At 36.4% G+C, this 13,673-nt stretch overlaps 3 protein-coding genes and 1 pseudogene across 4 annotated transcripts in view; 3 read left to right on the forward strand and 1 right to left on the reverse strand.

Moving 5' to 3' along the window:
- The window catches only part of LOC131776306 (uncharacterized), a 174,881-nt gene that overhangs the window by 14,870 nt on the left and 146,338 nt on the right, over positions 1 to 13,673 (reverse strand). The window lies entirely within an intron of this gene.
- The window catches only part of LOC136280820 (uncharacterized), a 40,350-nt gene that overhangs the window by 3,191 nt on the left and 23,486 nt on the right, over positions 1 to 13,673 (forward strand). The gene's annotated exons all lie outside the window — the stretch shown is intronic.
- On the forward strand, positions 825 to 5,885 carry LOC131776303 (replication factor C subunit 1-like; annotated as a pseudogene).
- On the forward strand, positions 6,349 to 13,517 carry LOC136276910 (tetratricopeptide repeat protein 4-like). Its single transcript, XM_066167318.1, has 8 exons — positions 6,349 to 6,481; positions 7,324 to 7,397; positions 8,119 to 8,184; positions 10,211 to 10,279; positions 10,491 to 10,556; positions 12,150 to 12,311; positions 12,570 to 12,647; positions 13,354 to 13,517. The coding sequence occupies exons 4-8, from the start codon at positions 10,213 to 10,215 to the stop codon at positions 13,515 to 13,517; spliced, it is 537 nt and encodes a 178-aa protein (XP_066023415.1). The 5' UTR covers positions 6,349 to 6,481; positions 7,324 to 7,397; positions 8,119 to 8,184; positions 10,211 to 10,212.

Below are 13,673 nucleotides of genomic sequence, written 5' to 3' on the forward strand. Positions count from 1 at the left end.
CACTGCTCTTATGCTAATACATTTAACCCTTTGACTGCAAAGAATGACTAGCATCTAATTTCTCTTTACAATATCCCTCCTGAATCAAACATTAATGTGCATCGATTGCTTTTTTTGTTGAAAGTAAGTTATTTAAATGGTCTTCTTTCACTGGAGCTTCTTTTCAGGGAAAGATGATTTATTAAAACTTATTGCATATTGTGTTTGCTTCTCTGGTTTCTCCAAAATTTTAATAATAATAATAATAATAATAATAATAACTTTATTTAAGTGTCTGTGTATTTTTTAGCACTGCTGTGCTAATTGGGGACACTGTAAATAAGGAAACAAATATCGTAAATGAACAGAAACTTGTTAAAAACCCCAACTGGTAGGAGGCAGACCAGTTGGCTATTTACAAAGCGTGCAGGAGTTGAATTCGGGGCCACCGAAGACAAATCCATCCAGTGGCAGGGAGGAGGACTTGAACCCGGGACCTCCGGCTTACAAGTGCAGCGCCCTAACCACTAGGCCACGCTCGCCTCCTCCTCCTCGCACATGTTACATACAGGTTTCAAGGTTAAGGGCACAAGAAGAAAGGAAATGATCACCAACTAAGCTCTTGTTTGTTAAATAAATTCTCCTTGTCAGTACCCTCAGAAACACATAGAGAACAGTTTAGAGAATGTGCATACCGATATTAATGTGTTCAGGGTTGAAAATGAAAAACAAACAAACCAAAAAAACAACAGAAAAATAATAAAGACAGTGTCATCAAAGGTGAATTTAATACAATGTTGTTGTGGTACTGAAATATTTGACACATGGATTGTTATTCTTGCTTCAGTCCAGTCAAACCTAAAGAGAAAAAAGCAACTTCTGCACTTGATTTCTTTGGTTCTACTCCAGTTGAAAGGGAATCCAGGAAAATATTTGCTAATAAAAGAAAACAGGTGAATAACTAACTACACTTTTTCCACCCACAATTTTTTTTTGTAAAGAAAAATTCAGGCATCCAGTGTATTTTTAACAGTATTTCATGCATCATGCATTGAATAGGGAAAGCTTCAAACCTCACCATACCTTGCCTTTCTATAAAATTAATGCATCACATGTTAGGTTTTGGGCATAATCATGCATCCCTTGTAAAACCCTCTGCCAATCTGTTATAGTTATATCAGGATGGTCTACAGTGAACACATACCATGTCACAAAATCAATGGGTACCGGTAGTGACCAATTGAGGAATAGTTTTGGCAGAAACAACACCATGGGCTGCCTTAAAGGAACAAGTCCTTTCACCTCCAAGATATTTAAATCAAATTCTCTTCACTGTCTGTCACACAAGTGTCATGAAAATATATTTGAGAATATGGTGTTCAATCAAGTGATATCCTCTTGTCTGATGATCTTTTTTCCCTTTCCTTTTTTCTACCCTGATACTAGAATGGATTGGATCTGATATGATTGCATGTGTAAGGTATGTGTCACTAATTAAGCACTTGAATAAGTTACTTTTAGATGAAACAGTAACATTTTATGACTAAATTTGGCTTTGTTTAAGATCCAAAAGCTTACTCAAATTTGTTAACTGGTGTTACATTTTGTATAATTATGTAAACCTGTCCTACTATGACACATTACTAACAATACTTGCAACAAAACATTACTTACAATACCAACACTATTCAAAATACTACCATTACTGTACCTAGAATTTATACAAAGACAGTAACAATAGTGACAAAGCTTTTTGGTACATTCTTGGTGATTTTAACTTTGACAATCCAGGAGATGCTACCACTTTGTCTCCATTTTTCAAAGCAGCAGTGTCTTTCACTATCAACATTCCTATTTGGAACAACTCTTGCCTTGTAAGGACAGCTCTTTGCTGTTAGAATATTTGATATACATGTAACTTTTATTCACTTCAAATTTTATCCATGGACTTTTCAGGAAGTACCCAACTCCTGCCAGCAATCTGGCTGCCAAGGCTGCCACAGTTCCAGAAACTCCAGTTAGAGACTCAAAACCAAGTCCAAAGAAAACTGTTACTCTGAAAAAGGAAAAGAAGATGTTTGTAAGGAAACTCCAACCCAAGGGACACCAAAAGGTGTCAAAATCAGAGGAAGAGGTTGAAGTTCCACCCTCATTGGAAAAGAAAAAATCTGGCTACCATGGTTTTATGGCAAGAGATGGTCCTAGGGCACTTGGTTCAAAGGAAATCCCTCAGGTAGGTTTCAAAGACCAAGATCTGATTGTTAATTCTCCCCTCTAGCTGATACACATTTTTCTGTAAATTAATAATGAGAGTTTGTTGTTAGATCATTATAACAACTATGTGTACTTGATAAGTTTTAGTATCCTCATTACCTGTTTGCTGGATAATCTATGGATATTCTCAGGAGTAGTTACATGTTAATTTCTTACAGTAGTTAAATTATTATTATCTCTCAAGCTCTTTATGGTTTGTTTTCCATCCTTTCAGATTTTAATGAGAGATGCGAGACAAAGGAAAATGAAGATTATTAGAATTAAGGCTTATTTGGAAAATCTGCAGATACAGTTTACACAAAAAAATTGTAAAATGCATGCTTTCATTCACCCTTTTACCTCTGAGATGTTAATAGTAATTCTCCTTACTGTCTGTCATACAATTCTTGTAATGTTAGTTTGGAGAATTTGGTCTTGGATCAACTAATAATCCCCTGCTTGATTATTTATTCTCATCACTTGTCTGCATGATATTGTATTGATATTGTAAGGAGAAGTTCTGTCTTGGTCACTCATGGGAATTAAAGGGTTAAACAAAAAAATGTATTTTATCCTTTTACTCTCAGTTGATGTTCAAATGTTGGTTCAATGTCAGTATCTGAGAAACTGTCTACCTACCCCTCCCCTAATCCAACATTAACCCTTACTTGTAAGCAGTTGATGGTTGTTGGGTTAGGGGAGGGGTGGGTGCGCAGATGGTGACATTGATCTGGAATGTTTATGGTGTATCTACAGAGTTTTTTACTATTTTGCCATTTATAAATTTTCAGTTTGGACAGTGTTAAGAGGCCTTCAAGGGAAGAATTAATTATTTGTCTGCTCATCTTGAATTATGCATGCACTTGATAATTTAAATTTTTAGGAAGCAGTAAACTGTTTGGATGGACTGACATTTGTTATTACGGGAATCTTGGAAAGTATTGAGAGAGAGGAGGCAGCAGATTTGATTCAAAGATATGGTGAAAAAGTTACCCAATCAGTGAGCAAGAAAACAAGTTATGTCATCATAGGACAGGATCCTGGGGAGAGTAAACTTTCCAAGGTACATTGTAATGCACAGCTCAAAAGAGGAAAAAAGAGAACTGTGATCATAAACATATAAGCTGTACCTTTTTCACTAAATTTTTATAACAAATCTGGGTGCAGCTTACTGCAAAAACACCTCAGAAACTTGCCACAAATTTGCATAAATTAACACAATTCATTGACAATTTGTAAGTCTGTAGAGCAAACTAACAAGAACTGAAAAATTTAACATGGTAGAAATTTATCATTTTCTTTCTGTTGTTGGCTTCTAAGAGAGTTTTTTTTTTCATGAGCATAAAGTTATATTTCTTGCTGTAGAGTTCATTAATGTTTCTTTATTAAGAGACCTTTTCAACTGGTTTAAGGTTGTATTTCCTTCCTTGAATAGCTAAACATTACCTGGCAAGAAACCTATGGTTTCTTTGTTGTTTTTGTTGTTTTTGTTGTTGTTTTTTTGTTCCTTTTTTGTTTTTTTACTTTGGTGCTTATCTGTTAGGCTAAGCTATGTGGAACATCACCAATAGGTGAAGACCATCTGTTTGAGCTTGTCAGAACAAAACCAGGCAATGAGACCAGCTATGAACCACTAAGTATGGAGAAAAGGACAAAGAAGAAGGAGAAAACTGAACCAGTGGAGTCCCTCAGTCAGGGAAGAGATCAGTTTGAAGGTGATTCATCACAACTGAATGAAAAATCTGTGTCATCTCCAACAACACAAACACTATCATCATCACCTGCACTGAAAGGTGGGTGTTTCAAATCTTTCCAACAATTAGCACGAGAGCATGACCTCACTGAAATTTTAATTCACACTTCAGCTGTATGCCTTAAATTTCCTCATCTGTAAGCATCCTACATGTATTGATGATTACACTTAGTGAATACAATTTCTCTTGTGTGCATCCAGGTACTGAACATGACTTTGTATTAAAGTTACTGATGACATAAATACATGTGCATTGTGTGTGATATACATGTACCAGTAAAATGTCATAGGAGCCATAGGCTAGTGTGCAACTGATAACATAATTTGTTCATCCTCATTTCCCTTCTTCCATCTGCTTAATTTATGGTGTCACTCAGTTTGTCTGTCTGTCTATCTGTCTGTCTGTCTGTCTGCTCTTTTGTGTATGTTCATTCTTCCAATGACTGTCTTTCTATCTGTCACTTATTGTCCTTGTTCTCCTCTGTCCAGTCACCCACACGTCAGTTTTACCACCACTCTAAATTCCACCTTTAAGTTCATCTGTTGGATCATTTTACTGTACTTCCACCTGTAGACTTGTTTGTGTTACTTAAATTGAGTTAGAAGAAAGTACAGTTTTCTTGTTTTTTATTGCTTTATTTTTTTAATCTACATAAGATTTTGACAGTAAAGTTAATTTTTTTTTTGTGCAGGAGAACCAAGTCTGTCATGGGTAGAAAAATATCATCCTCGTGCAGTGAAGCAGATTATTGGTCAGCAAGGTGATAAGAGCAACATGAGAAAGTTGATGAACTGAGCTGAGAGACTGGGAAAAGAATAGAAAGAAACCAGCCTCTAAATGTGAGTACACATTGATTGTCAAGATGCTTTTTGGTCAAATACATGTACATGTAACTTCTCTTCAGGCAAGTATGCAAACGGTTCAGGCAAACTGTTGGAGAAAGCAGATGAAAAAAGTTTGGGTTGTAACCAGATAGGGGGACCTTTCTTGGGGGGGGGGGGGGAGTAGCAATTCTCCTAGTCACCTGATGCTACTGAAATTAAGTAAGCATAGGCAAGGTTAGACCTGTGGCTCTTGTGCTGACTTTACCTCTAACCCTTTATCTCACATGAGTGACCAAGACAGGATTTCTCCTTACAATATTAATACAATATCAATCAGACAAGTAATGAGAATATAGAAAAATATCAGTCTGGGGATTATTAGTTGATCCAATACCAAATTATCAAAATCATAAAAATTTTATGGCAGACAGTAAGAAGTACTAGTGAGCTGTTTGAAGTAAAAGTGTTCAGTGGATGAACCTAACCTTAATCAACAGATGTTTTACATAAGACCTTAAATTGAGTTGTAATGCGAATGTCGTCTAGCTTTTGGCTAAATACCTTTCACATTGAATCCAGATTGTTTCTTAATTCCCACATTCAGAGATACAATTTTTTAAACAGCTGTAACTTATGAACTTTTATGAATTTATTTTACTCGACAGTCACTTATACTTGTAGTTAGTATGTTAGTAGTGGAATCACAGTTTTAAACCTTTTTATTTTGCACAGCTTTCTTTTACAACAAAGACCAAGATGGGTCGTCCTTTATGGCAGCTCTTCTGTCCGGTTCCCCAGGAGTTGGAAAAACAACAACAGCTACATGTACCCTGGTTTGTGAAGAGCTGGGTTTTACGTACATTGAAATGAATGCCAGTGACACACGAAGCAAAAAGACCTTGGAAGAACACATTTCTCAGTCACTGAACAATAAAACCATGGATGGCTTTCTGACAGGTTGTCAAATTTCTGTAAGATTTGGAATGACTTTGATATTATTAAAGATACTTCATGAATTCTCCAGTCTTACTAAACTGATTTTCCTCTGTAGTTAATTTATTAGATTTCAGATGTCATTTTCCCTTGTATTTTTGGTCGTATTCGCTATATAATAACTTTTTGCTAAATTTCGCCTTATGTCATTTCTTTTCACTCACCCGTCGAATTAAAGCTCTATTGGTCAACTTTTCCTAAAAAATTTGTCAAGTTTCCAGGCCGACAAATCGCCTGCATCTTTAATAAGAAAATTTCCTTCACTATGCGTTCAGTATGTGTGTGCCTCATTTTTCCCTGTCCTGTCAAGACCTCTCGTATGGCAGTCCAGCGCCCTTCGATCACCCTAAGCAGGCGATGGTTTAACGACCATCACATCAGCAAAAAATAAGTATACTAAAAAAAATAGCATGTTTATATCATTGTGCTATACTCCGACCTAATGAAAATAAAAAGTTAAAAAAATGTAATATGGGGCCCTGTCCAAACTTGACGTATAAATAGTGAAACAGCGTAGCTACATAATAGAATCATGGATCACGAAATAAACAATGATACACCATTTTCTGTTTCGAGTTCGATGAGCTCATATTCAGCTTCTTCAATACTGCTGGTGTTAGCAAGTGCACCGTTTTGTTACGCACTTGTGGGGCAAATCACATTTTCACAGGAGTTAAGGTGAGGACAGAATAAGTTAATAGCGACCTAATGCAGTAAATGGGGTAAACGGGTATTGACTAAAGATACAAATGGAAATAATTTGAAATGTGAGACAAAAGAAAGAAAGAAATATCGATCTTGTTTACTCGTCACGAACGCAGGATCGAATCTTAGACCATCGGATTTTACAATCTGAAGTTCTCACATATAGCAATAAATTTCTCGTTAATGATCCATGGCATACAATGGATACATAAAGGATCATCCTGCATACTGCTTAGATCATCACTGTCAAAAGTTTCATGTCTTAAAATACATAACGATAGAAAGGAAATTTCAAGCTCCTTCGTGACAAAGGAAAATAGCATTTTTAACCGACGACCGAAAAAAAACCCTATCCGTCAGATTAGGTTAAACGACAGATTAAATATCAATGTTGACATGTAGATAAACATACCAGACCTTAAGGGAAGCTTATTTATCTTCCCATGAGGGATTTACGAAGCTGCGGCATTTGAGATTCCAGTATCAAGTGCGTCACTTGTCGGTATGAACTGTTATACATTTATTTATGGTCTCGCTTACTCATCCAAACTCGGCAGACAATTCTGGAGCTCAAAGAGACAGAGAGCTAGGGCCTCAGATTTCTCTTCCAACTTAAAGACAACTGGTTCAGTAACAATTTATTCATAAAATTCCTATAAGATATACTGAGGGTTTCTGTACACAAAGATGCATGGAGTACACAGATTAAACAAATTTTTAATATCTTCCTCGGATATTTCTTTAAGAGGAGTACTTATGGCATTCGCTTTAATTCTTTCCAAGACGCGAAACGATTTGAATATGCTTTTCTCTAGATACAACGAGAAGTCAAGTATTTTTCTTGGAAAAGAACTTTATTGGAGTTAAATTTATTACAAGTATTCTTGAGGTGAGGAAAGATAATGAAGAAATATGTAGCATACTATAATCGAAAGACGAGAAAATTGGAAAAACATTTACATAAAGAATACATATTATTGATGTGATTTCTCTAGCTTTGTATCTCCCTCTGGTGATTTCACTGGACACCTACGCTTTTGACTGCAAAAATATTTAGCGCAGAATTGGTGGAAATTATTTACAAGAAAAAAGCTTGCCGTTATTATTTTTAGAAACTTTATGAAGTTGTCACGGTGAGAGCGGAAAATGAAAATTTGAGAGAACTGTAACGCTAATGGGAAGATGTCCAAAAACAAATGTGTATCATATTGAACGAGGGATATATTGAGTTGATCACTTGAAGAGAAATTGCATTGTTACAATATAACTCACGGTGTGAATTCATCCTCATCGATTCAGTTCTGGCAGAGTGTAACATGTCCTGCTTTTAGGAGAAAAGGGGTTTTGCGGATTGCGAATGTTTTGCACTGAAAGAAAAAGAGCTGAATTTAAATCACAGAATTAATTAATCGCCATCGAGAAACATGTAAACAAGTAATAATTAAAAAAACAAACATAAAAACAGGCGCAATAACTTTCTTAAAGAAGAACAATTTTGATCACGAAACTAGGCATTAGATGACGTTAGATCTTTCAAACTCGTGAATATGTGACCTTCATTTTTTCATCGAAATTGTTGTAGAGCAAAATATTATTTTTGATATTTTCAGGCATGTAGAATTAATAAATGATATCATTTGGAGTATAGAGGGATTCAGAGGATAACAGTTGAACAGGTACAAATCAATTTTCATTCTGTAACTGATTAGAGCTGTTTAGAGCTCATTTTATTTATAAATAAAGGTCGTTATCTTAATTTTCGTGCAGCAGATAACAGTTAAGTCTAATTTCAGTCGAATTTTCACGGGTTATTGTTGTCAGACGTGAAAATATTTCTCTTACATACACCTATAAATTTCATTGGTTTCTCTCATTTGCCTCGTGGTTTAATAGTCTGCACGCGATGTAATTTCCTAAACCCTTAAACTCCCAGAAGTGATATAACTTGTAACTTATCGCTGTAATATCAATACATTATCCAGCAAACAGGTAATGAGAACACTCAAAGTTTTATCAGGTAGAATTCGTTATTTTTGGTTGGCACCAATTTTCGTACCTACTTTGAAAGAAAACATGTAGCAGCTAGAGGGGAGAATTCACAATTAGATCACGGGAGTTTAACGTTTAACTGTGCGTGATGATCATGCGGCAGAAGCGCGTGATGAGTATGTGACAAAGCTAGGTAACGTGCTGTATATAATTATAGCTCCCGTCAATATCAAAACCAGCTATTATCTCTCGAAAACAAACGAAGTTTGAAACAAAGCGCGAGGTTGAAAAAAAATACACAATCCTTACGTTTCTTTTGATATCGTAACATTCGCGATATATAGTAATAATAACGGTAATATGGTTGTCGGTGAAATACCAGAATTTTTTCAGTTTCCAAAACGTGACATCTCCACCGCACGCTGTTAATGTACCATTTGTATCATCCCATATGAAGGTATCAAGGTCGTTATTAGAACCGAATTTATGAACATGACAGTTTTACTTTCCATGTGGGCTGTTTTTTTTTTCAATTGTTTTTTTTTTTACCTGAAGGTAAATTCAATTCTTTTTTAAAGGAAACAGTTCTTGTAATGAGAAACTGTTGTATTACAATGTCCGAAATTGAATTATAACATAGCCAGCAAATTTGTCTAATCAAATTTAACTGCGCGAGCGTGCTTCATATTCCTATTTTTCACGCTCATGACGTCAACAAACAAATCCCTCGAGAAAAAAATTTTCCATCGGGTTGAAAATGTTATGAAACAATTGGTTTATACGTCAGCTGTTCGTTCATCGAGATATAAAGCACTTGGGAAGTTTGGAGAGCACTCAAGAAGCTAGACTTGCTCTCGGTTACGCCTCAAGCAACTCTTACGCATCTTTCGTGCTCTCCAAACTTCCCGCGTGCTTCATAACTCGATGAACGCACTCTGACGTATGAATCAATTGTTAATTATAACATAGCTAATAAATTTGTCTAATTGAATTCAATTACGCGAGCGTGATTCATATTCCTATTGTTGACACCCATGACGTCAACAAACAAATTCCTCAAGAAAAAAATATTCTCTACCGGGTTGCAACTCGAGAAGCTCGAGTTACTCTTCTCCAGTCCCTCAAATTAACCTCGTATTCAGTGCCTTTTTTTTAATTCGAAATGAAAAATCGGATCCTTTCCCAACATAATTTGGAGACATTTTACACATGCACTTTGTAGAGGAACAGGGTCGATAAACGAGTTTCTTTACGCAATAGGCTCGCGGGGTGTTGGTAGAATTCGTGACGATAACGCAAACCCTCGTAGGTGTTTCGGTTTGGAATATGTTTCGCGAATTCTCCCAGCCCCACACGCGATAAAATGAAGGAATGAGAGAAAGAGTCTTTTATTGCATTATTTTTGATCGATGCTTATCCATGGCTATCAGGTACAACTGGGTTGTTTATTGCAACTCGCGCATTTTGTTTAGGGACAGCCTTGAACGACGTTTCAACATATGAGACTGCGAAAACAAACAAATATGACAGAACCCGCGGAACTTGACTGGAGCTGTCACGCAATCACAAATGCGTGACTAGGAAACTTTGAGATTCTCATTCTTCCTCTATGATTAAGTATACAACGTTTTCTTTAGATTACTCTCAACTGAGTCTCCTCTTTTTTATTTTTAACAATGTAGCGCAGTACAATCGATTCAATTTTATTTCTAGCTATGGCAGAAAGCAACCTCCCAACAACGGGAGAAGAACTGGAGGTGAAAAATGAGTTTCCAGCTACAGGTGAGAAAAAGCAACAGGGAAAGACTTCGTCATGGTGATTTTATACCGTTTGTTAATTAAGTATACTTTAATTCTGGTGTTCAATTTTTTGGACCACTTCGACTTGAATGTTTTGAGGAATCCACTAAATACGCCAGTATTAGAGCGCTAGTTGTAATTGCACATAGTTGTGATCACTGACAAAGTTGAAATATCTTCTCGGTAATTTCAGCAACAGAGGAAAGTCAAGTCACGTCAAGTGACGCTGAACTGGATGTATACAATGACCCTTTAAGAGGTAAGAACACCGTTTTGAAAGACGTCCCAGTGAAGTTTTTGTCACATTTACATCAAAATTTGCGTATGTTCTGTGGATAAGTTTTTGAAACAGCAAAAGATTTTTTTTCAATTTTAAACTTTATTGTCAGAAAAATTAAAAAAACAAAGGAAAAAACAATTTATTGCTCGATCCGATCGAGAAGAATGCGTAGATATCATTAATTTTTTCATTAGCAATAAAGCGGCAAATTTGAACGCGACTACGCTTTGAAGAGCCTTAAATTAAAGAAGAATGAGCCAAAATTGGCCTTCTAGGCTTGGTAAAACTCGGTTTTCTGAGTTTTAGAAGTGCTTATCTGTAAATCAACGCACAATGTTTTGGAGATAAAAGATGTATCTACAATTTGCACCTAAAATGAACGATATCTATGCAGTAAAAAGTATTTTCCTTTTGCACTTAAAAATATAGTAAATTTGGTCATTTTTAGTATGAAAGTCATTTTCGGTAAGAGAGAACTGTTGGTACCCGTAGACCTGTCAAAGTCCAGTTTTGAAAAATTTGCAAACAGGGAACTTTTTTTAGGCCGCCAAAAGGAAAGTATTTACGCGAACACCTTTTTGTCCCTAATTGTTCAATACCTGTTCGGAGGAGCTTTCACGCAATTTGAGAATTGTACAGAGAAGAGGAGGCATTTTGTCTCGGTCGTATCGCCTGTTTTGGTCTTCTAAGTATTTTACATCTTTTCGGCCAGTTATGTCAACACCAGGCTCACGCTGTAAACCACCGGCTAACAAAATAGTAGAACCCCTGACTTTCACAACAGGCAAAATGGAAATTCGCGAGAAAGTAGTATTTTCCCAATAATATTTTTTTTCCAGTGAGCCTCTACGAGCATGTTTTCAATAGACAATTACATGAATGTAATAAACCAAAAAGAGAAAAAGGAAAAAGCATGTTTTTCTGACGCACTTGTCACTCTTAGCACGAGGTTTCTTTTCTTTATCAGAACATTCACAAGTTTTAACCTTTTTGGGTCCTGGCTTTGCTTTGCTTTATACATTTTTCCTCAACAACTCATGGGGTTTTATATTCCAATTTGACATTTTGTAAAACGCAACCCAGGTGTAAAAGGAATTTTGGAAAGTCTTTCGACCTAAATGTAAACCAAACAAACTTGATCTGGTTATAGCCAAGCTACAGCTGAAACTCCAGATAGCGTGCATATTTTAAAGCAAACAAAATGCACAGCTAAAGTCTCCTGAAGTGCAATTGTAAACAAAGTTGAGTTGAAATAGGATCTCCCGGTGAAATTTGGGATACTTTTAAAAACGTAACCCAGGTGTAAAAGGGTTTTTGGAGAGTCTATTGACCGAAATGTAAATCGTAAAACTTGAACTGATTGTAGCCAATTAAGCTACAGCCCAGACTCCCAACACCTTACACATTTTAATGGAACAAAATGTACAAATACTAAACTTTTCTAACTTTTTTTTTCATAGCACTAAGCTCCTTTAACCTAACAGTTCGTTTGGAATTATAAAGTTGGCATCATCCGCCAAGGGTCGTGTAACTCATTACTAAATCATTAACACTAACATGGTGTGTTTTCAGGGATAGCGAAAGTATGTCTCGAGGAAGGTAACAAAGAATACACACGAGGAGAAGCCAATAACGCGATAAACTCCTACACGGAAGGACTTCAAGTGAACTGCAAAGATAAACGACTGAACGCCAAGCTTTACAGCAACAGGGCAACAGCTCATTTCCGTTTGGGTAACAATTTCATTTCTAAATATATAAATCTCTCATGCAGCGTTACAAGATATCGGAATACACAGTCTGCAGAAAGAAGTTGAGCAACAGCAGAGGAAAAGCACAAATACATAAATCCCCCTTTAGTGGATGAAAATTAAGAAAAGAAGTGATTCTCGTTATAAGACTGCAATTTAAGCAATTATAATTTTTCCGGCTTTTTTGCTGCAATTTCATTGGATGACCACTTTTTTAAACCTCATCTCCTGAATCTCATAGCAAACTACCTGGAATGTCTGGATGATGCAACAGTTGCTGTTCAATTGGAACCCACTTTAATCAAAGCTATTAAGAAAGGTGGGTTTTTCAGACATAAGCCATCAACATTCTGTTCTCTGATTTCGTCAAGAGAGGATTGGGTGGTTTATGGCAGGTAACTGCACCCCAAGTGTCAATTGTATCTGGTGTGTCAATGTCTGTTATGTGGGTAAAAAGCATAAGAAAATGTCAATAAACTCTCAAATACCGCTGCCTGTTTAGTTCACGTTGTAGAGCGCCGGAGGTCGAGGGTTCAAGCCCAAGACCGGACCAACACTCAGAGTCGTAAAATATCTGAGGAGAATGTGCTGCCGCCTAAGCTGTGACATCTGCAAATGGTTTGATATTCTTGTCCCGGATAAGAACAGAAAACCGTAAGCCCCGTTTCTTGCATCTTCTCTGTAACTCAAGGAGGCACATGAAAAATTCCCTTTCAAAAGTTGTAAACTGCTCAATGCAGTCTGCCCGAAAATTTCCCCGAAAAGTGCTGAAAAGCGTATAAGAGCACATTAAAAAGAATTCTTAATATGAATTCATCGTTATCATCATCAATTGAAACTTAATTGGTGGCCGCTTTGCATTAGCTTCTTATTGTTCATCTTCAGTTCTTCTACAAGTTCAAATTTCCTTCATTATCACAATTTTTGTTCCCGGCTAAATGGGAAATTAAGTCCATTTTATCAATACGTTTATACTATAACAGTGATGAGTTACTTCGTACCACCAATTATTCTCTCCTTTTCAGGAGCCAGAGCTTGTGTCGAACTTTGCTGGTATGAAGAAGCAAGGAGCTGGTTGTATATGGGATTGACCGTATCCTTTAACGAATGTTTCAAGGTGATACGAGATGCAATGCGAGTAATATTTCAAGGGAAACAATACGTTCCGGAGAGATTCTTCAACACATAATGCAAGCAATGTTCTCCTGTCCTTCACTGAGTAGATTAAAAGCTAAAATACTCTTGAAGAGTTCTTTCGATTATTCCAAGAAACTTTACTCAAAAGAATAGGCCATATTAATTAACTCCCATGAACGACCAAGACAGAATTTCTCCTGACGACATC

Source organism: Pocillopora verrucosa, chromosome 5 (genome assembly GCF_036669915.1).
Source record: "Pocillopora verrucosa isolate sample1 chromosome 5, ASM3666991v2, whole genome shotgun sequence".
In the NCBI taxonomy this organism is placed as follows: Eukaryota; Metazoa; Cnidaria; class Anthozoa; order Scleractinia; family Pocilloporidae; genus Pocillopora; species Pocillopora verrucosa.

What these genes read in the sequence shown, in the direction of transcription:
- LOC136276910 (XM_066167318.1), top strand. Translation starts at nt 10,213, where the DNA reads ATGGCAGAAAGCAACCTCCCAACAACGGGAGAAGAACTGGAGGTGAAA. An exon ending in ATACAATGACCCTTTAAGAG is followed by an intron (nt 10,557 to 12,149) that starts GTAAGAACACCG and finishes GTGTGTTTTCAG; the next exon opens with GGATAGCGAAAGTATGTCTC. An exon ending in AACAGCTCATTTCCGTTTGG is followed by an intron (nt 12,312 to 12,569) that starts GTAACAATTTCA and finishes TGAATCTCATAG; the next exon opens with CAAACTACCTGGAATGTCTG.